The sequence below is a fragment of the Magallana gigas genome, chromosome 8 (genome assembly GCF_963853765.1).
Source record: "Magallana gigas chromosome 8, xbMagGiga1.1, whole genome shotgun sequence".
Classification (NCBI taxonomy): Eukaryota; Metazoa; Mollusca; class Bivalvia; order Ostreida; family Ostreidae; genus Magallana; species Magallana gigas.
Window position 1 is genome coordinate 46,787,543 of NC_088860.1, and position 23,647 is coordinate 46,811,189.

At 36.8% G+C, this 23,647-nt stretch overlaps 2 protein-coding genes across 2 annotated transcripts in view; both read left to right on the top strand.

Annotated features, from left to right (window-relative positions):
- The window catches only part of LOC105329758 (dynein axonemal heavy chain 2), a 46,472-nt gene extending 36,061 nt beyond the window's left edge, over positions 1 to 10,411 (top strand). The window contains exons 59-78 of the mRNA XM_066069767.1: positions 17 to 232; positions 529 to 679; positions 2,192 to 2,341; positions 2,773 to 2,905; positions 3,387 to 3,531; positions 3,906 to 4,105; positions 4,558 to 4,684; positions 4,849 to 5,035; positions 5,393 to 5,598; positions 5,723 to 5,848; positions 5,977 to 6,168; positions 6,522 to 6,713; positions 6,856 to 7,040; positions 7,347 to 7,572; positions 7,700 to 7,816; positions 8,222 to 8,371; positions 8,675 to 8,851; positions 8,955 to 9,029; positions 9,179 to 9,329; positions 9,697 to 10,411. Of these exons, the coding sequence (XP_065925839.1) occupies positions 17 to 232; positions 529 to 679; positions 2,192 to 2,341; positions 2,773 to 2,905; positions 3,387 to 3,531; positions 3,906 to 4,105; positions 4,558 to 4,684; positions 4,849 to 5,035; positions 5,393 to 5,598; positions 5,723 to 5,848; positions 5,977 to 6,168; positions 6,522 to 6,713; positions 6,856 to 7,040; positions 7,347 to 7,572; positions 7,700 to 7,816; positions 8,222 to 8,371; positions 8,675 to 8,851; positions 8,955 to 9,029; positions 9,179 to 9,329; positions 9,697 to 9,851 (3,261 nt within the window). The 3' untranslated portion in view covers positions 9,852 to 10,411. The remainder of the gene's footprint in view (positions 1 to 16; positions 233 to 528; positions 680 to 2,191; positions 2,342 to 2,772; positions 2,906 to 3,386; positions 3,532 to 3,905; positions 4,106 to 4,557; positions 4,685 to 4,848; positions 5,036 to 5,392; positions 5,599 to 5,722; positions 5,849 to 5,976; positions 6,169 to 6,521; positions 6,714 to 6,855; positions 7,041 to 7,346; positions 7,573 to 7,699; positions 7,817 to 8,221; positions 8,372 to 8,674; positions 8,852 to 8,954; positions 9,030 to 9,178; positions 9,330 to 9,696) is intronic.
- A 3,937-nt stretch (positions 10,412 to 14,348) lies between these two features.
- On the top strand, positions 14,349 to 23,510 carry LOC136270878 (tripartite motif-containing protein 2-like). Its single transcript, XM_066069773.1, has 2 exons — positions 14,349 to 14,420; positions 21,342 to 23,510. Exon 2 carries the CDS (start codon positions 21,375 to 21,377, stop codon positions 23,028 to 23,030), a length of 1,656 nt encoding a protein of 551 aa, XP_065925845.1. The 5' UTR covers positions 14,349 to 14,420; positions 21,342 to 21,374; the 3' UTR covers positions 23,031 to 23,510.
- Positions 23,511 to 23,647: the final 137 nt, after the last annotated feature.

Here is a 23,647-nt window from a genome sequence, read left to right on the forward strand (position 1 = left end):
TTGTTGTAATTGACAGGTTCGTAAGCTGGGAATTCCCTGTGCACCAAACTTCAATTTCTGTGAGTTCATGGCCAAGCCGACCCAGGTCAGGGACTGGAACATCCAGGGGTTGCCTAGCGATGCCTTCTCCACGGAGAATGGAGTCATCGTGACCTCATCTAATCGGTGGCCCCTGATGGTGGACCCTCAAGGTCAGGCCATCAAGTGGATCAAAAACATGGAGGCCTCACGAGTAAGTCAGCTCTGAAAATCTTATCAGTATTTGAAACATTCCTGGTATGCTTTTGTGTATCATGACATTTCTGTGTTTACTTTCAATTTGTTTTCTTGTTCATATGATTATTAAGACTCTTCATAATGATTACATGACTATTGTAAACAACTATGTTTTCAATTGCTTATTATCTATTGAAACATTCTGATTTTAGTCTGTGGTCTGTTCACCTGATCATAATATTTAACTTTTCTTTCAATAACTAATTTGTTTGATCCACTGTGCTGATCACTTGCTATTCTGTGTCTGTCTAGGGCCTCAAAGTGATAGACTTGCAGCAGTCGGATTACATGAGGACTCTGGAGTCCGCCATCCAGTTTGGTCTGCCAGTCGTTTTGCAGAACGTACAGGAAAAGCTGGATCCTTCCCTGGATCCAGTGCTGAACAAGTCTCTGATGAGAATAGGTAGGGAACTCTAAAACTTATCAAACAAGTCACTGATGAAAATAAGTAGGGACCTTAATAACTAATAAAACAGGTCTCTGATGAGGATAGGTAGGGACCTTAATAAGTAATAAAACAGGTCTCTGATGAGGATAGGTAGTGACCTCAATAACTTATCACACGAGTCTCTGATGAGATTAGGTAGGGACCTCAATAACTAGTTAAACAAGTCACTAATGAAAATAGGTAGGGGCCCCAAAACCTTGTTAAGCAAGTCACTAATTAGAAAAGGTAAGGACCTTAAAAAGTAATTAGACAAGTCACTAAAGAGAATAGCGAGAGACCTCAAGAACTAGTTAAACAAGTCACTGATGAGAATAGATAGGGAACTCAAAAACTTATCAAACAAGTCTCTGATGAAAAAAAGTAGGACCCTTAAAAAGTAATTGAACAAGTCACTGATGAGAATAGGTAGGAACCTCAATAACTAGCTTAACAAGTCTGTGATGAAAATAGGTAGGGACCTCAAAAACATATCAAACAAGTCACTGCTAAGAATAGGTAGGGACCTCAATAATTAGTTTAAAAAGTCTCTGATGAAAATAGGTAATGACCTCAAAACTTATCAAACAATTCACTGATGTAAATAGGGTGGGACCTCCTTATGCAAGTCAATGAATAGAAAAGATATGAGGTAGGGCCTCAGAAACTTATCAAACAAATCTGATGAAAATAGGTAGGGAACTCAATAACTAGTTAAACAAGTCTGATGAAAATAAATAGGGATCTCTTTATACAAGTCACTGAATAGAAAAGATATGAACCTCCTTCTACAAGTCTCTGATAAGTAGGGACCTTCTTAGCTTACTCAAGTCACTGATGGAAATAGATAGGGACCCCCTCAAACCAGTCAGTGGTGAACAAAGGTTAGGACCTTCCTATACAAGTCACATAGGAATAGGTAGGGACATCATACAAGTCAGTATTGAGAAAAGGTTTGGCCCTCCTTAACTTACACAAGTCACTGATGGGAATAGATAGGACCTTCCTATACAAGTCACATAGGATTAGGTAGGGACATCATACAAGTCAGTATTGAGAAAAGGTTTGGACCTCCTTAACTTGAACAAGTGTCTGATTAATATTTGAAGGGACATTATGAACTTAATCAAATTACTGAACAGATTAAAATAAGTAGGGGCCTCATTGTACAAGTCACAGAATAGGTTGAAAACTCCATGCACAAATCACCAATGAGTAAATATATTGACCTCCCTATTCAAGTCACTGATGAAGATGGGTAAGGACCTTCCGATATGAGTCACTGATAAAATAGTTAGGAACCTCGTTACAGGAGTCACTGGTCAAAATAATAAGAGACTTCAATAGTTTTAGAAGGTTATTCTGTATTTACGGCACTTATTAATAAGCAGATTTAAACTGTTAAGATGAGAATTTTTCTACCATGGGAACTATTTCTATTCTATTTAAACTTTCTTTGAGTTGAGAGTTTGTTTGTTTGTATGTTTGTAGGTGGAGCTTACATGATAAAGCTGGGAGACAAAGAGATTGAGTACAACCCAGAGTTCCGATTCTACATCACCACTAAGCTGAGTAACCCCCACTACACGCCCGAGATCTCCACCAAGTCCACCATTGTCAACTTTGCTGTCAAAGAGCAAGGTACGGTCTCTGTCTGTGTATTTATCTAGATGGTGTAATATTGTCTGTGTTTTGATCGATTTACAATAAGGAATATAGATGGTGTAATATTGTCTGTGTTTTGATCGATTTACAATAAGGAATATTGATGGTGTAATATTGTCTGTGTTTTGATTGATTGTACAATAAGGAATAAGGAATATGGATGGTGTAATGTAATATTGTCTGACAGTGTGTTTTATTGATTTACAATAAGGAATATAGATGGTGTAATGTAATATTGTCTGTGTTTGATTGATTTACAATAAGGAATATAGATGGTGTAATGTAATATTGTCTGTGTTTGATTGATTTACAATAAGGAATATAGATGGTGTAATGTAATATTGTCTGTGTTTGATTGATTTACAATAAGGAATATAGATGGTGTAAAGTACTGCATCTCCTTGTAGGTCTGGAGGCCCAACTGTTGGGAATCGTGGTAAGGAAGGAACGTCCGGATCTGGAGGAACAGAAGGACAGCCTGGTCCGGAGTATCGCGGCCGGGAAAAAGAAACTTGTCGAGTTAGAGGACGAGATTCTCAGGTCTGTGTCTTTGTCTATATCTACAGATCTTTATATATGATATGTAGTATCTAGTATTATTAAATGTACATGAAAAAATGACTTACGAAGCTAGAGGATGAGATTCTCAGGTCTGTCCAAAGGGGTAGCACCGTCAGAATCATAACTGATATCTGTGGATAAAATCTTGTACCACTAAGGGATCTCAATTTTTTTGTCAGGATCGGCTCCACTCTTATCCTGTAGTGTTTGCAATAAAGGCACAATATATATTCAAACTATTGTACCAAAGTAATTTTTAAGAAATTAAGTTTTCTACTATCCCCCCCCCCCCATCCCAAAGCAAAAAAAGTTGATCAGATACTCTTTGGGGAAATGATCCTTCAAAAGCTAAAGAGGAATTCAATGTACATGTAATGATTTGTAGAGGGATACTATAAAATAATACAAGACAAACTTCAACTAATTATCAGTATTTGACATCCACTGATTCTGATTGTAGGCTGCTGAATGAGACCAAGGGCTCACTGCTGGACGATGAACAGCTGGTCAACACACTGCAGACGTCCAAGATCACCTCACAGGAAGTGACGGAGCAGCTTCAGATCTCCGAGACGACCGAGGTCAAGATTGACGCTGCCAGAGAGGTGAGTGACACGGACATTATTGTCCATGAGATAATGCGTACATACATGTAATTTATCCATGAGATAATGCGTACATACATGTAATTTATCTATGAGATAATGTGTACATAATTTATCCACGAGATAAAGTGTACGTACATGTAATTTATCCATGAGATAATGCGTACATATATGTAATTTATCCATGAGATAATGCGTACATTCATGTAATTTATCCATGAGATAAAGTGTACGTAGTGATTTTATGCACTGAAAATTGGATTTTATAAGATGTATGATGAAAAAAAATCTGTACATTTCTAATTGTCTTTAGATGTGATTTCAATTTAATTTGATAGAGATTCTGTAGCATTAATTTTGTTTTCTGCCTGCAGGGCTACAGACCGTCTGCTCAGAGAGCCTCCATCTTGTTCTTTGTCCTGAATGACATGGGCCGCATAGATCCCATGTACCAGTTCTCTCTTGATGCCTACATAGAACTATTCATCATGTCCATTGAGAAGAGTCAGAGGAGTTCCAAACTGGAGGAGAGAATTCAGAACCTGAATGAGTACCACACCTACGCTGTTTACAGGTAACGCTACATGTCTCTACCCATGATGCCATGTTTTTTTTCCCATGATGCCATGTTTGTCTACCCATCATGTCATGTTTCTCTTCCCATCATGCCATGTTTCTCTTCCCATCATGCCATGTTTCTCTACCCATCATGCAATGTTTCATTACCTATCATGCCATGTTTCTCTACACATCAAGTCACACTTCTTTTACTCATCGTGCCTAATGCTTTACTTTAAGTTTTTTTCCCATGGAAGCTTTTTTTATATACCGGTAATAGCTTATTTGATTTGCTATCTGTCAATGATGGTGCCAAATTTTAGAATTAGTCTTAAAAAGTGACAAATAATTTTTGGTACGTTTATTGTTACAACAAAATTTAAGATATATTTTCCTATTTATTGCTTCATAATGAATTAGAATTTAAAAAAACATTGGACAATAAATTGTGATAATTGTGTGATGTAGGTACACCTGTCGTGGTCTGTTTGAGCGACACAAGCTGCTCTTCTCCTTCCAAATGTGCGCCAAGATCCTGGAGGCAGCCAGCAAAATCAACATGGACGAGTACAACTTCTTCCTGCGTGGAGGAGTGGTCAGTATCTAAGAGTATTATTGAAAAATGTGTTTGTTGTAAAATAATTTTGGGAACTTCAAGAGAAATTTTTGTGGGTTCAGTATTAAGCATTTTGGTCATATGATGTTAATGCAGTGTTTCAAGGTCACTGTTTGATCCCTGACCTCTGACTCTGTCCCCAGGTACTGGACCGTGAGAACCAGATGGACAACCCGTGCTCGGGATGGCTGGGAGACGTGGCCTGGGACAACATCACAGAGCTGGAGAAGCTGACCAACTTCCACGGCATCATCACCTCCTTCGAGCAGTACCCCCGTGACTGGAACATCTGGTACACGGCGGCCCAGCCAGAGACCGCCCCCCTACCAGGTCTGTACTGTTTGTAGTCACTGTTTGGAATAGTAGGTACTGGTTCTATATAAAATAGTTACTGTAACAGCCTTATACAGGGATGACATTTGAAAAGCAAGTTATATTCTCTGCATAAGCAGTTTACAAGGCATATACGAAAACTTAAAGTTGTATATGATATATCTTATATAAGTCTGAGATCTCAATAATCCTTGCACCTGGAAGTAAGAATATTATTGTTGTACAAGTGGCACTGTGATCCTCTAGATTCAATTTCTAGATATGGAAGTTAGAGAAATTAGGGCTCTCCTCTATGAATGTTCATTAAGTAACAGGTGATGTAATTAGTCTCTTTACCTCTGTCTTTAATCACAGGTGAATGGGACAATGCGTGTAACGAGCTACAGAGGATGTTACTGGTCCGTTCCCTGCGTCCTGACCGAGTCTCCTTCTGTGCCACCTCCTTCATCATCAACAACCTGGGGTCAAAGTTCACAGAGCCACCTGTCCTTGACATGCAGCAGGTGGTGGAGGACTCCACAACCAGGACCCCCCTCATATTTGTCCTGTCCCCAGGAGTGGTCAGTATTTGTCCTGGGCTGTAGGATATTCTTGTAACAAAGTGTTACATTGAAAGTATAAGGGATTTTACAAAATTAACAATTCTATACTCAATAACCTGGTTATTTCTTTGTATTTGTACAGGACCCTACAAGTTCCCTGATCCAGCTGTCTGAGTCCAGTGGGATGGCCCAGAGGTTCTATTCCCTTTCCCTGGGGCAAGGACAGGCTCCCATAGCAACCAGGATGATCAAACAGGGTGTGAGAGAGGTAGGACCATTTTGTGTGTCATTTTTCCAAAACCTTTTTTGGGTCGCAACATCTGGGTAATTTTGGCCATCTGTCATATGACTGTTAGTTCAATATGGGTTAGTGTTTCACTTGTCTGATTGTTTCAGGGTAACTGGGTGTTCCTGGCCAACTGTCATCTGTCGCTGAGTTGGATGCCCCAGCTGGACAAGTTGGTGGAGCAGCTACAGGTGGAGGACCCCCACCCAGAGTTCCGCCTGTGGCTTAGTAGCAGCCCCCACCCTGACTTCCCCATCTCCATCCTACAGACCGGCATCAAAATGACCACAGAACCACCAAAGGTAAAACAATCAAAACTCTAAAGAGGGGAGGGGCAATACAATTTTAATAAAGATGGTTGCAAAACCACAAAAGGTAAAGCAATCAAAAGTTTAGGAAGGGGAGGGGCAAACAAAAGCCACTGATGGTAGGGCAATGAAAAGTCTTGGGGAAGACTTTCAATCAAAATTGATCAGGCAAGAAAGATTGGTGGGTGTGTGCTAATTTCTCGGCAAGCTGATCTAAGTCTAAATATTTGTCTTACAAAAATTTTCATAGTTGGATAGACAAATAATGAATGTTGGCTTAAAAATACAATTATAATGTATGCCATGTACAAAAATTATAAAAAATCAAGTAAATGTTTTTGTTACAGGGACTGAAGGCCAACATGAAGCGTCTGTACAACCTGATCACGGAGCCTCAGTTCCAGCGCTGCACCAAACAGGACAAGTACAGGAAGCTGCTCTTCTCGCTCTGCTTCTTCCACTCTGTGCTGCTCGAGCGACGTAAGTTCCTGATGCTTGGATGGAACATCGCCTACGAGTTCAACGATTCAGACTTTGAGGTATAGAAAAGGGACCACCTTTCTGAATTGTTTTATAACTCCAAATATTTTCTTGTCTCTGTATTTGTTGTCATTTTTGTTGGATTTGACAAAATTAACAAAGGTCCTATGCTAACTACTGATTGTTGACAATATTCCCCAGGTATCGGAGAGCATTCTGAGTATTTACCTGGATGAGTATGAGGAAACCCCATGGGAGGCCCTGAAATACCTGATTGCTGGAATCAGCTATGGTGGTCATGTCACGGATGACTGGGATCGGCGACTGTTGATGACTTATGTGTCCGATTTGTTCCAAGACCAAGTCCTCAGTGTGCCTTTTTACAAGTAAGTTATATCTACTTTAAGACTGCTCTGATACTAGTATTAATTGATCTTTATCTCTGTATGTTAATTCTAGATAAATATTTTTGCTTTTTGTATGAAATAATAAGATGAAGATAGATTTCAATTTTATTTAGTTAATATTAAGATTTTTGATGGAACAGGACTAAAAATTAAAAGAATTTTCCCAGTGTTACTTCCTAAAAAAAAGAAGTAAAACTGTTGAATTTAAGAATTTCTTAAGTAATATATAATTAAACCAAAGTACTGGTAAAAAGTCATTTATTTGTTTTATATATTCTTATCCAGAGTGTCCTCTGTGCCGACGTACTACGTGCCCAAGGACGGCCCCCTGTCCTCCTACAAGGAGTATGTCAGCATGCTGCCCAATGTGGACCCCCCAGAGGCGTTCGGTCAGCACCCCAACGCCGACATCCAGTCCCAGATCCAGGAGACCAGGATGTTGTTCAACACGCTGCTGTCCCTACAGCCCCAGATCTCTGCAGCCAGCGGGGGCGAGAGTCGCGAGGACAAGGTCAGTTTTAGATTTGAGGAAAAATGCAAGGATAAGGCCATTGTCAGACTCTAACCTACACTTTATATGTTAAATCAGTGACACTGTTTGACATGTATATCTGATTGCTTCCTATGTATTACTACAGGTCCTAGATCTAGCAGCCAACATCTTCAAACAGATCCCAGAGAACATCGACTACGACAACACCGCTAAAATCCTGTCTGTCGATCCGTCACCATTGAATGTGGTGCTGCTTCAAGAGGTGGGTGTTACACTCGTGACGTCTGTCTGTCTGTCTGTCTGTCTGTCAATCTATTTGTGTTTCTTTTGATATCTTACTGTCTCCCTAGCTCCATCGCTCTCTCTTTCACTTTCTCTGTATGTCTCTCTCTCTCTCTCTCTCTCTCTCTCTCTCTCTCGCTCTCTCTCTCCTTATTGCTGTGAGTAAACTAACTGACTGTTCAGATTTGATAGAACAATGCCCTGATTGAGGAGATTCTCTCTCAATCCTTAAATCTATAACTGACTCTGTTTAATACATATATACTTATATAGCGATAAAATGCCCTGATGGAGATTCTCTCTTTCTCTCTCTCTCTCTCTCTCTCTCTCTCTCTCTCTCTCTCTCTCAGTAAGTTAACTGACTGTGACTTTGTTTTATATACAGATACAACGGTACAATGCCCTGATGGAGGAGATTCGTCGCTCGCTGACCGACCTGGAGAAAGGTATCCAGGGTCTGGTGGTGATGACTGTGGAACTGGAGAACATATTCCAGTGTATCTTTGATGGCAATGTCCCGCCGTCCTGGTTAAGGGTACGTCCTCTCTTTACAACATTCAATGTTACATTTACACTGTCAAACAGTTCAAAGTGTGTCAATTATAAAGAATTCTTTTATGTTGAATAGAATAATTCCCAGGTTTGTCAGTTAATACCCCTCCCCCCTTCCCCATTTTATTGTTTGTAGGCATACATGTACCAGTACCCCTTACAGACGACCCTGTTTGTTAGGTTTTTAGCCTTCCATAATTTCATTTTTTGTAGACGCAGCCCTCACAATCAACAGCATTGAGTCCCTATTTGTCCCATATTTGATGTATTATCACATGTTTTGTAGGCATACCCCTCACTGAAGCCCCTGGCAGCCTGGACCAGAGACCTGGTGCAGAGAGTGGAGCAGTTTGAGAAGTGGGCCCTGACCGCCCACCCCCCAACCATCTTCTGGATGTCTGGGTTCACGTTCCCCACCGGATTCCTGACCGCTGTCCTTCAAACCTCTGCTCGTATGAACAGCGTAAGTTGTACATTTCTTTGTCACTGTTGTAGGAATCAAAGTTTTAAATAATTTTTATAAATAACATAATCTGATTATTCATTTGTCATTGTGTGTTTTGTAGGTATCCGTGGACTCGTTGTCGTGGGAATTCAGTGTGATGACGGTAGATGACTCCAACATTACCGGACCACCCAAGGTAACCCCCAATGTTTATATATATAGCATTAATTTAATTTAATTTTGTACATTAATAATAATAATATAATATTTTACAGTATTCATTATATGCTGTGCTTACACTACAATTATACAGTATTCGTCATAAAGGGCTTGTTTGACTTTCAGGACGGTGTGTACATCAAAGGCCTGTTCCTGCAGGGAGCGGGTTGGGAGAAGAAGAACTCTATCTTGGTGGAGGCTAACCCCATGCAGCTGGTGTGTCTGATGCCCACCATCCACTTCAAGCCCGTTGAAAACAAGAAGAAAGTTGCTAAAGGTTCGTCTCTCCAATAATTAAATACTGTAAATTCCTTATTAAACGCGAGGAATTAATATTTGCCTAAAATTGCAGGAAACAGTCCTCAAATATTACAAAGTCGATGTTATTATTTTTCAAACAGTGTTGAACTACAGGTGTATATGAAATTAAAACAAAAAAATAAGTGTTTGCAATTTAATATTCTAGCAATTTGATGCGAAACAGCAGAATCACGGAATTAAGTACACGCGTACTTGTGTGAAATAAGGAATTTAATTACAGTATGCCAAAATTGATAATACATGTATCTGTAGAAATCAATCCATATACAGATTGACTATATCATGCTGTAGAGTCGTAATGACCAATGTTTTTTTGTCGACAGGAATGTACATGGCCCCCTGCTACTACTACCCCAACCGTGCGGGAGGCATGGGCAGACCCTCCTTTGTGGTGGCCGTGGAGCTGAAGGCGGGAGAGAAATCACCGGACCACTGGGTCAAGAGGGGAACCGCCCTGCTGATGAGTCTGGACTACTAACTCTGACAATAACATCTCCGTGTTATAAAATGGAGAGATCTTCCTTTCTGTGAAATGTGTCTTCTATATTTGTGTGGGGAAAAATAAATCTGTGAATATTGAATCCCTGAAGACTTAACCTAGTTCTGTGATCTCTAACTATCTGTGTGTAAAAATTCATCCCTGAGTGATTCTGTGTAGTACATACATGTGTAACCCATGTAATGAGATTTCTGTGATGTCAAAGAAAGTTTAATCCAAACACGAATATAATACTATATTGTCAAGACAAGAATCTTGTGTGACTTTTGATAGATCTGTGAATTGACTTGTACACCACTCACACTCAGCTGACAAACCAGTGCTTTTATTTTTGTGATATCAATTATAATGAGGAATGATTGTGCAAATACTTCTATAATTATTTATATTGGTTTTCTGCGAGTTTGTACACCACACACAGCTGACAAAGCAGTGCTCTTATTTTTGTGATATCAATTATATTGATGAATGATTGTGCAACTTGTTGTATGAATATTTATAGTGGGTTTTTTGTGTGCATAAAACTCATCTCTATGTGTTTTTCATCTATCATGGTATTAACATTTCATTGTTTTATTTTTGAACATTAATTTATTGAATCTATTAAACTTGTTGAATTATAAAGAATCTCATGCTTTTGTTTCATTTTTCTGGAGAAGGTGACAATGTAATGACCCGGATTCTGACCAATCGTATGATTTATGTGACAGCGTTTCTGACCATGCACATCTGGTGGTAACCAATGTTGTATATATGTAACAGGTTGTGAAAAGTTAAGTCTCATCCAGGACTCGAACCCAGGGCCTCTGGCGTACCGAGCCATATATTGAAATTAAAAAAAAAAAAATTACCATTAAAATAAATTAAATTAACTACATCATTTAATGTACATGTCATTAGTACATTAGTTAAAAGACACAGGAAAAGTCTGACATATCGTCATTATTAGTTCGTGCAATCCGTGATTTTTCTAAAGAGCTAGTTGATAAAGGTTTTCACCAATCGAAAGGGGTGTGTAGATTTCAGTCCTGTCAGTTTTTCCAGAGCGATGAATTACAATCAACTTCTGTAAGAAATAGAGGGAATCATACTTGGGGTCAAAGTTTACATTTACATATAAATATATGACGAGTTATATATTTTCTCTGCAATGTCGCTATCCATCATCACCAAAAAAAAAAACATTTTATAATAATATTAAAAAAAAGTATATTAAAAATATACCGAAGACAAATTACTAAAGAATGCCGGAGAAACGTATCCAGGAGAAAACATGTCTCAAAAAAAAACGTACAGGTACATTTCCTCTTGGAGCAAACGTACCCTAGAGAAATCGTAAATAAGATGTGAAAGAGTTTAATTAAAAACTATTTAAGGATGCAATAAAATAAATTCTACAAATATAATACACATTTGTATTATTATCTTTTGTTCTGTAATTTATCTGTATATACATAACCACATACATCAGACACAGGTGTATGGTATGAGGAACTGTTATTTATCTGTATAAATTACCACGTACATCAGATACAGGTGTATGGTATGAGAGACTGTAATTTATCTGTATATACATAACCACATACATCAGACACAGGTGTATGGTATGCGACTGTAATTTATCTGTATATACATAACCACGTACATCAGACACAGGTGTATGGTATGAGAGACTGTAATTTATCTGTATATACATAACCACATACATCAGATACAGGTGTATGGTATGAGAGACTGTAATTTATCTGTATATACATTACTACATACATCAGACACAGGTGTATGGTATGAGAGACTGTAATTTATCTGTATATACATAACCACGTACATCAGACACAGGTGTATGGTATGAGAGACTGAGAGAATCGGTACTGGGGCTCCAGTGAGGGTGGACCACATTATGTAGGGATGAGTCCACTGGTGCATGACTGTTATAACAAATTATTAATAGCATAAAAATATCATAGCACTGCATAGAAATCTTTTAGCATTGCCTTTTATGCTATTCTTTGATTAACTTAAATAAAATGCTTAGATATGATGATGATGATGATGATGATATTACATGATATGCTGTGCTTTGCTAGGTTTTGTTATGCTATATAATGAATGAGAATCAAATGATATGCTACTATAGGATTCCAATGCTTTATAATGTAATTCGAAGCTACGCTATGAAATTTGAATAACATAGAAAATTATATTACCGTACATAACATTGGAATCTTACAGCACATCACTTGATTATCATAATCACAGCATAACATAACATGGCGTAGCATACCAAATCATGTAGTTACTGTAATAAATACAGTATCATATATCATCATAAAGCATTTCATTTTAATTTACCAATATTAGTATAAAAATGCAATGCTATGAGATTTCTGTGCAATACCATGATATCTCTGTGCTATTATTAATTTGTTAAAACGAATTATTGATTTGTTAAAAAAAAATATTAATTTATTATAACAAATTGATAACTTGTTATATAACAAATTAATTATTACTTTGTTATATGAAACTACTAGCTAATTATTTGTTATAACAAATTGATAATCTGTCATAACAAATTAACTAAAAATACTGCCGCGTTCCTAATACGTTTCCGTAGGTTCCTTATTATTTGTATATCATTGCCGAGTTTATTAGGTGCCGAATTAACCGAGTGACGAATTTACCCCTCTACACGCAGCAAACAACCATTGGTGGGAATGAGCGGGTGTTGCTAAAACGCGGAACGGAAAACGGAACGGAAACCGTTCCGGAAGGGAAAACGGAAAATCTTATCTAATGTTATTTACTTCAAAGATTTGTTAATCATGCTAAAACGATATACTTTATGTACCTTTTTAATTTTTTTTGAAAGATTAGCAATATTAGATTATTTATTCAAGAATATTTATTTCCTCAAAATTAAGTACATGCATTGACCACTATATTCTGTCCCAAAATATCATCGATTCACTTTTTGCTGTATATTTATATATTTACCTCAGGGTTCAAGCAATTCTCTTTTAGAAGCATTAAACATTCTCAATATTCTTTCTTTAAAACGTCCTCTCTAGCTTATCAGCTGGTATAAATACACGGCTAAAAATAAAGAAGTCTACGGGTTTTGCATTTCAACAGACCCGGATGATAGTGTTGAAAAATTGTGCAAGGTCTTCTGAGTGACTTCCAAATGGAGAAAAGATGTCAACATTTTCCATTATAAATCGTCCAAATGTGCTGCATGAATATTTTAGGATCGATAGACTATAGTCCCAATATATAGTCGGAAAATCAATTTTTAACCAGGCAACGTCTAGAGCTCTCTATTCGGATCATATGTATATAGATGCTGGAATAAACAACTGCTTAGTAATGCAAACGTAAACAAAATTGCATTGCTAAAAATACAGGTTTCACAAATTACTAGTTTCACAAATTACCGGGTATTTTAATGTTTACTGTATTTTAATTTTTAATGTCGTCAGTCCTACGGTTTTTTTTTCTTCCATCTCAATGATACTGTATCGTCTGTATGATGAAAGATCGTCTAGAACACCGAAAATTCAATTTTGATGTAAGAATATACATGTACATCATATTTGAAATATAAAAATACTCAAAACACACATAAAACGCTTTCACTAACTGCGTACGTTACGCTGATATGCCAGCAATACCATAAAATAAAAATAAGTAAAAAGTTATAGCTAATTTGCTCGTTTAATCATGTTAATGTTTCACAATTCGTATACATTTGATTTTTCCGTTTCCGTACTCAACTAAAGCCGAATGAATCAGGCACGTAGCATCGTTTTTGAAAGTGGGGGGGCCAGACCCATCCAAAAAATCTTGACAAGCAAAAAAAAAAAAAAAAAAAAAAGAAAAAAAGAAAAAAAAGGAAATTTAAAGTTTTCCAAAAATCTTCAAAATCCTAATCCGTGGGGGGGGGGGGGGGGGGGGGGGGGGGGGGGGGGGGGGGGGGGACTCAACTATACTTCCAAAAAAATTCTTCCCTACCAAAATTTTTTTTCCTCCAAATCTTGAAATTCCTAATCCGTGGGGGGGGGGGGGGGGGGGGGGGCGAAGGTAGTAACTTCAATTTGACTACTCATTTCCTTATTTTCATATCAATTTTTTACTAACTTCCAAAACAGTGGGGGGGCCAACTCCATTATGATTCATTTTTTTGTATGTAAATTTTAAAAAATTTGTTGCTGCGAGAAAAAGTGGGGGGGGCCAGGCCCCCCCTGGCCCCCCCCTGATGCTACGTGCCTGTGAATACAATGCTATAATTGATAGACATTCATATGGATATTAATAAGATAACAACATGTTGATAATCATTCATTAGATATAAATAAAAGATACAAAGTAAATCGTTTCTGGCATGTCTATACCCTTTTTAAGCGATAAACGTGATGATATTTTCCATTCCGTTCCGCTTTCCGTTCCGTTTTCCGTTCCGCGTTTTAGCAACACCCGGAATGAGCAGTGGACAGTAACCTTCAGACCAGGAAGTAATATCATACCTGCGGCTTCCATGTAAAAGGGGTTTGTAGTTACAGCATATTCTATTTACAAAGCACAAGTAAATTTATAAGAAATGAATATGGTAATATCGGAATACATTTTATCACCTTAGTTAGGCGTAGTTATGTCACAGAAGCCGATAAGGCATCAATAATATCGGTACACACACGATATAATATGTTTTACGGTGTGACCGTTGGGGCGAGCGCAGAAGGAACCACACATCTGTCATCATTGTTAAATGCAACCCGTGGACTTGCCCTAACCAAAAAACTTTGGCTTTGAAGTTTGTCTCGAAAACTTTTACCACCGCAAGGAACCAAGGAAAGTTATCAAACTTTTATTCCAAAGTTCCCTTCCTAGGCTTATACCACAGGGGCCAAGCCCGTTTTAACATTAATTTTAATGTAACCATAAATAAATTTATTTATGGTTACAATGAAATTAATGTTAAAACGGGCTTGGCCCCTGTGGCTTATACACTTCAGGCACGTAGCATCAGGGGGGGCCCCCCACTTTTTTGGGCAGCGAAGATTTTTCTTAAATTTACATACAAAAAATTGAATGAAGATGGAGTTGGCCCCCCCCCCCCACTTTTAAGATTTAGGATAAGTGAATTTCCCTTTTTTTTTTTGGATGAGTCTGGCCCCCCCACTTTCAAAAACGATGCTACGTGCCTGCACTTAAACAAATATTACCACTCAGTGGCATGGGAAGCAAATTGAAAGTGGTGGGGGGGGGCTAGACTAATCCTCAGAAATCTTGAAAATCTTGATATACGGGGGGTGATATACCTATAGTTCCAAAAACATTTTACCTACCAAATTTTTTCCCCCCAAATCATGAAATACCTAATACCTTAGGTTAAGCCCCCCCCCCCCCCCCCTATGTTTTATCATTCCTTTTATACCTTTTAATAATGATCATTAAAATCAGTAAACAATAGATTGTGTGTCTGTGTTATTTCTCATTTTGTTCCTTGTTGTTACCTGTGTTTTAATTATTTTCCTCTGTGACATCAATTTTGTTTTTAATCTTTTTAATTTTTGTACGCTTTATAAGTGTTGTAGACGTGTGCCCTCATCCTTTTCTGGTGTGTGATATCCAATATTATTGAAAGGTTTGACCACGTATGCAACTATAACAAATACATGTACAATGTAGACATTTTAACAGTTTAATTTTTTCTTTTAAAATATATATTAATTACAAAATGACGTGACTGCACGTAGATCTAATAATGATTGTACTTTTCTGTTTTAATTATTTTTTGTCACCTACCTAACATATGCATATATGATTGTCCAGATCAATATGACAGAAAATTTAGAATATGGAACTTTCATGTGTATTTACTAAGCAAAAAAATTATCAAAACAAAACTAACTAGCCAAAGAGTCACCGTTAACACTGATACTGAGTACTTCCTACACGTACCATCCAGTACAGATGCTTGATCCACCTCTAAATGTATCACGGGAAATTAAAACGCGAGATCACTGTGACGTCATACTTAATTAACTTTCTTTTGAGCTCGACAGTTTTCGTAAATTATCGGACAAATTCGGGGAAGGAAATGACGTCATATGTTAGCAAAAGTTCAGATAGGTACATTTTTTTAACGTAAGCATATCTGCTGTTTACTTCAATTTTATAAAAGGATTTTTTATTGTTAAATGAAAATGATGTATGCGATTGAGAGGTAGGAATTCTCCCTTATAAACGCTTTCTGTTCCACCATGTTGCTATGCACCGCAAAGGATTATTGGGATATGTAGAACTTTTTCACGTGGCCTCATAAAAATTTCTTTGAACAATGTGCAGATTTCAACTCGAATTTTCTCTGTTCGTACACGTTGTCTATGGAGCTCGCTACTCGAGCGGCGCTTCGCGCGGCCTCGCTGCGCTCGCTATAATAATAGTGTGAGGGAAAACTTGAGGGATCTTGTACATATGGGGACCAAAAATGTACACATTTCTTGAACCGACTTGTTTATTCTTAAAACTGACCAAAACTGCTAAACATGCTAAAAGATTTTTAAAAAACCCAATAGATATGAAGGGTTTTGTGTTCAAATTGTACACATTTGTAAGTGCCGAACAATGCTTTTTAGCTCACCTGAGCTGAAAGCTCAAGTGAGCTATTCTGATCACATTTTGTCTGTCGTCCGTCTGTCTGTCCGTCCGTCTGTCTCTAAACTTTTCACATTTTCAACATCTTCTCAAGAACCACTGGGCTAATTTCAACCAAACTTGGCACAAAGCATCCCCCCTAGCCTAAGGGGATTCAAAGTTGTGAAAATTAAGGATCATGCCCTTTCGCAAAGGGAGATAATTAGGAATTTATGAAAATTTTCGAGAAATTTTCAAAAATCTTCTCATGAACCATAAGACAAGGAAAGCTGAAACTTGTGTGAAAGCATCCTCAGGTAGTGTAGATACAAAATTGTGAAAATCATGACCCCTGGGGGTAGGGTGGGGCCACAATGGGGGGTCAAAGTTTAACATAGGAATATATAGAGTAAATCTTTAAAAATCTTCTTCTCAGAAACTAATCAGCCAGCAAAGCTGACACTTGTGTGAAAGCATCCTCAGGTAGTGTAGATACAAAGTTGTGAAAATCATGACCCCCGGGGGTAGGATGGGGCCACAATGGGGGTAGAAATTTTACATAGGAATATACAGAGTCAATCTTTAAAAATCTTCTTCTCAGAAACTAATCAGCCAGGAAAGCTAACACTTGTGTGGAAGCATCCTCAGGTAGTGCAGATTAAAAGTTGTGAAAATCATGACCCCCAGGGGTAGGGTGGGGCCACAATGGGGGGGTCGAAGTTTTACATATGAATAAAAATCTTCTTCTCAGAAACTAATCAGCCAGCAAAGCTGAATCTTGTGTGGAAGCATCCTCAGGTAGTGAAGATTCAAAGTTGTGAAAATCATGACCCCTAGGGGTAGGGTGGGGCCACAATGGGGGTCTAAGTTTTACATATGAATATATAGAGTAAATCTTTAAAAATCTTCTTCTCAGAAACAAATCAGCCAGGAAAGCTGAAACTTGTGTGAAGACATCCTCAGGTAGTGTAGATTCAAAGTTGTGAAAATCATGACCCCAAGGGATAGGGTGGGGCCACAATGGGGGTCAAAGTTTAGCAAAGGAATATATAGGGTAAATCTTTAAAAATCTTCTTCTCAGAAACTAATCAGCCAGGAAAGCTGAATCTTGTGTGGAAGCATCCTCAGGTAGTGTAGATTCAAAGTTGTGAAAATCATGACCCCCAGGGATAGGGTGGGGCCACAATGGGGTCAAAGTTTAACAAAGGAATATATAGGGTAAATCTTTAAAAATCTTCTTCTCAGAAACTAATCAGCCAGATGATTCTTTATAATTGTTAAGACTTTGGTCCCAGGACAATTCTGGCCTCACGAGAAGGTTCAGAGTTTGATTATAAACATAAGAATATCCAGGGGAAAAATGGATTTTATTTATACAGGATCTACATGTATTATTGTACATTGTCCAGATAGTTTGTATTATGACTCCATTAAGGAAGGAGTCTTTTCATTATCAAACATACTTCTTATAATAAGAAATGCATGAAATTTTGACACAGTCAAACGGATCATATTACTTAATGATTCTATCAGTTTAATTAAATTTGACCTTTTTGTTTTCGGATAAAGGTCAGGTCAAGGTCACTACCTTTTTCCTCAACGTAAAGAATGATAAAAATAAGTGTAGCTCTTTATAGTTCTGTAGACATTTGTTTAAGATTTGAAGATTCAAATCTTCAATGAAATCATAGACCATGAGAGTGTCTATCAGCTTATACTACTAAATTGGAATAAATATTTATACTAAAATTGATATTGCTTAGCCCGCATTTCCTCTAATTTTCTTAAATTTTGAAGAAATTTTGATTATTTTTTTATGCTTCCAATAATAAAATATTTCTAATTTTTATGTATTATGAAGACTTTATATAAAGATATAAATTGACAGAAAAGCTAATATATTGACCATTTCATAAGAGAGAAAAACTGATTTTAGTGCTTTTTTCACAAAAATCAATGTATAGAATGGGCGCTTTAAAAAGCTTATAAAAATGTTATTTGATAGGCAAATCAAATTTTAAAAACATATCCTGAAACCCAAGTATCATATTATTAGTTCACATTAGTAAAAAAAAATGCAACATTATTGTTATTGTTTTTAAAATGCTAAAACAGACTCATTATATATATAATCTGCAGCAATTCTGAATTGCGCAACATGTGATATTTTCCTACGCCAATATTACGCCAAAATATAGTCCTTGTTTCATTCTAAACATTGATTACATTTTTCTATGCCAAGTTGTATGATAGTAAAAAAGAAAGAAAAATTTAATTTCCTATCATCTTGACTTAATGAACAATTAATCAAATTTACGTTTGACAAGTCGAAAACCAGAAAAGACTCCTTCCTTAAGCTGATTTTATCATACCTATTGTTCCTCAGGTGAGCGATGTGGCCCATGGGCCTCTTGTTTAAAATCACTTTGAACTGCCACAGGCCCCTGAATTTCCCTCAATAAGTCGTAAATAATGTATGGGACGATAGAGCTACATGTACACCCCATCAATATTCAACCACCGATGACCATGATTTGAATAAACTTGAATGTACACTGAGGTCAGTGAGGATGACTCCACACAAATTGAGCTTTTTTGCCCTATTAGGTTTTTTGGAAGAAGTTTTTTAAAGATTTTCTCAATATAGATAGGGTATATATCTCTCTCTTCTCATACATTTAACGGCTTATTGATAGAAATTCAAAGGCCTGCGAAACTGCACAGCTGCAGACTTTGACTAAAAATTCGTAATATGAAAGAAGGTCATTGGTGTCTACTCGCTGTACAGTGTACATTTGCTGAGAAAAAGGTTGAACCTTGCACATTTAAATTAGGTTGTTTCTTTGTCTCAAAATCAGGGATGGGGTCAATTACAATGGAAAGTAATTAATTAAATTACAATTACTTGCTTAAATTCTTCAATTAAATTACCATTACCATTACATGAGTTTTCAAATGTAATTAATTAAATTACAATTACTTTGCAGATGTAATTAATTAAATTACAAATTACATTTTCATCAAAATTTACTGAAACCATGATTTATATACAACAGATAAACATTTAAGGAGGTATATCTATAAAATGAATAAAATTTCCTCATAATCAAAATAATTTCACTGTTTGAGAATTTGCTAACTATTCTGTTAATTAGTTACAATTTTTGGAAAGAAAAAATATATATTTGGTTTTTATTGATTATTTTAAAACGCAGGTACTGGTAGTCACAATAAGGAGGTGTCCCATACACCCTGATATTCAATAAACATTTAAAAGTCATATCCCTTAACCTACACCTACCATGTCAACTAAAGTATTTCTTGCATGCAAAACTATTATATAAAAACTTTCTCCTTTGCATTTTTATACACTATTTTTTTTTCTTTTGTAAATACAATGCCGAAGTTCAGGTTAATCTCGGGTAGAGGACAGACTATAATTGTTATCAAAACACAATTCACACCTGTTGTTCTCTACCTAATTATCAAAATGTTTGCAATAAGGGAACATACCCTGTGGACATGTTGGGCATCAAAAACTAAAACCCATTTGAAGCCATACATTTTAGCTCTGTGTATTTTAGGCTATCAATTACAAAGCATGACTTGATAGTTTATATAATTTCGATAACACTGATTTTGTTTGTAAATTGGACAATGATGTTTTAAACTAACTCAATGATAATTGACACACTAATTATTCTAATAAGGAGGGAAATAAGTATTTGTAAGAAAAAAGAGATCAAACAAATCATCAAATACATTTGGGAAACTTATCATTAAATATTGAATCATTGAAAAAATCCATTTTGAAAAATATTTAGTATGATACATGTATATATAATAATAGTTCAATGCTTTTTAACTACTCTTCGAACTTGACCTAATGTACCATTGTGTGGGAGAAAATGGGTAGTGGAAAGCTTAATGTTTATATGTCCATCAGTGTGTAATTGAAAGTAATTGAAAAGTAATTGGAATTACATGCCTTTTTTGAAAGTAATTAATTAAATTACCATTACATGTAATTGAAAATGTGGCCAATTACACATTACTTCCAATTACATCAAAATTTGTAATTAATTACACTCAAATACCATTACAAATTACCATTACCCCATCCCTGCTCAAAATAGGGTACACTAACATCCCTCTTGATGCAGAAACAGGTGCTTGTGGGCTTCATGCACGGATCTAGAGGGGGAATCTTGGTGGGGAGGGTCTAGACCACTCTTGAAAATTAAAACGTCTTAAATTTACACACAGAGGTTAAAAGTTATCATATGAATATAGACCTTGGACCCCTCCCCCTTCCCTTAGTAAATAGAATTATCCATCATCCCCGCCCCCTCACAGGAAATATTCCTGAATCCACACATACATACTTCATCCAGTAAAAGGTTTCAGAAAAGGTTGTAAATAGAGGTCGCTCATTTAGTCATATCAGAGCAAGAATCGGAAGTTGTACATAACAGTTAAATTTTTGAAGTGAAAATAAACACGGAATGGCTAAAAATCTTCATATAACGATCCAGATTTGAGCCTAATATTAGGGAAATGTTAAAAATTAGGCTGTCTAACATTTATTCTATATTTATTATGCACATATTAGATACCGATATATAAACATGATGAATCATTGTTTTAAAAAATAAAACAAACCCATATTTTCAATCTTATTTTTTCCAGTATTTTTAATTACTGGATACATTCATAATGAAATGTTTTGAACTCATCTTCAAATTATAGTAAAGATATGATAAGCTAAGTTATATGTTGTATAATTTATTGGCAATAAAGATCTAAGAATTGCTGTTCTCTTAATTTCAGAATTGTCCACAGCTGTGAAGAAATCGTTTGACCATGGACCCTGAGTACAGCCTCCAGGATGTGGTACGGTGTCATCTCTGTGAGACCCCGGTCCCCCCTCTACACTGTGTCATTTGTAACACACATCTGTGTAAAGACTGTGAGGGGAAACATCTCTCTGATAAATCCAAACAACACAAAGTGGTGCCATTCAAATATCGGGGAGCTTTTCCTAAATGTCAAAAACATTCCACAGAAATATGTGACAATTACTGTGAACAATGCAACATTCCTATTTGTGAACTCTGTGTTTCCTCTAAGGAACACCAAACTCATGATGTAGGGGACATTCTGGAAAGATTAAAAAACAAAACACAATTCTTACAGAAAGATTTACAAGATTTTGAAAAATTAATTCATCCTAAATATCAAGAGATTTTATCTAGCATTTCAGAGCAAAAAGCAGATCTGAAAGAAAACTCCCAGAAATTGACAACAGCAATCAACAAACATGGAGAAGACTTGCACAGAGAAATAGACACCATTATACAGGAACTGAAATCTGATTATGATGAAATGGACACCAAACACCTGGCTGTCTTAAACAAACAAGAAGATGAAATCAAACACACCATTTCTAAAATCACACAGACCATTGCTGATCTGAAGAAGTTACTGGACTCCAATGATGTCAGCCGTGTCTCTGCCTACAAATCCAGGAATGCTGAATTCAGAAGATTGCCTCCTAAACTCACAGTGTCCTTACCAAGTTTTACCCCTCAGAAGATCAACAAAGAACAGCTTTATCAACAGTTTGGTTCTCTGTCAGCGTCATCTATCAAAACAGAAGAACATGGCTACACAATAGATTCTTACTGGGACAGACCACTCATTGATGTACCACGGATCATCACAGAGATATACACTGAGTATAGAGGAATCTTACATGGATTACACAGTGTGTCCTGTGTGAGTGATGAAGAACTGTGGATTTGTAGCTTAAATGACAACAAGATGAGACTCTACAACGTGCAAGGGGAACTAGTGAAGTCAGTCCAAACCAAGTCAGGAAACAATCCATACGACATAGCAGTGACAAGGCGTGGGGATCTAGTTTATACTGATTACGATGATAGAACTGTGAACATAGTGAAGAATACACAGATACAGACAGTGATCAGACTACAGGGGTGGTTACCTCTCTGTGTCTGTAGTACCTCCTCTGGTGACCTACTGGTTGTCATGGACAGTGATGATGATAAACAAACAAAAGTTGTGCGTTACTCTGGCTCCACAGAGACACAAAGTATTCAGTGCGATGACAAAGGACAACCTCTCTATTCATCTGGTAGATACAGTAAATACATCAGTGAGAACAGGAACCTAGATATCTGTGTGTCAGACTGGGACGCCCGTGCAGTAGTGGTGGTCAATCAGGCTGGGAAACTCCGGTTTACCTACACTGGTCATCCCTCTACCAAGGGATCATTTGATCCATGCGGCATCACAACAGACAGCCAGGGTCGGATCCTGACAGCAGACTGGGACAACGACCGTATCCACATCCTGGATCAGGATGGACAGTTCCTCCGCTACATTGACAACTGTCATTTACAGCTTCCATTCGGTTTATGTGTGGACACCAGAGACAACCTCTTTGTGGGTGAGTACAACACAGGTAAAGTGAAGAAAATACAATATTACATGTAAATAAACAACACATGTGACAATACACAAACAATAGATGATGTGTAACTACATTTAGATAGACTCCGTATATGTATACATGTAGCACTGTTATTGAATGAAACTGTTTGTTTGTCATGTAAACAAATTACATATGGACATTTTGTGTATATGTTTATTGATTCCATGTAAAGAATTGTTCTACATAGGGATGTCTTTTAGTTTAAATAAGTCCAGAGGGCTCACGTGTTTTATACAACACAGTTCAGTTTTATATAAGATGAATTTTACTAACAAAACATTGATGCATAATGTGCATGATGGCTTCATTTGTTATTGACTTCATATTGAGTAGTCGACAAAGAAAACTCGTGTTGACATCCATTGTTCTACATTTGATGTATCCTTTTATGATTTTGCATGATTACCGTATTTAGATATTACTGGTAAATTATGTTGATGCACTACTCATAACATATTGAGTTTAACAAAACAACCACTGTACATTTGTTTATCTGAATTAAGTCCTTTATATTCAATTATTTGATTTTATGGATGACAGAATGTCGGATCAATAGTTGTGTATTTTTGCATTTTTCAAATTTAATTTTCAAATTCGTTTTGATTAATGCATATCTTGA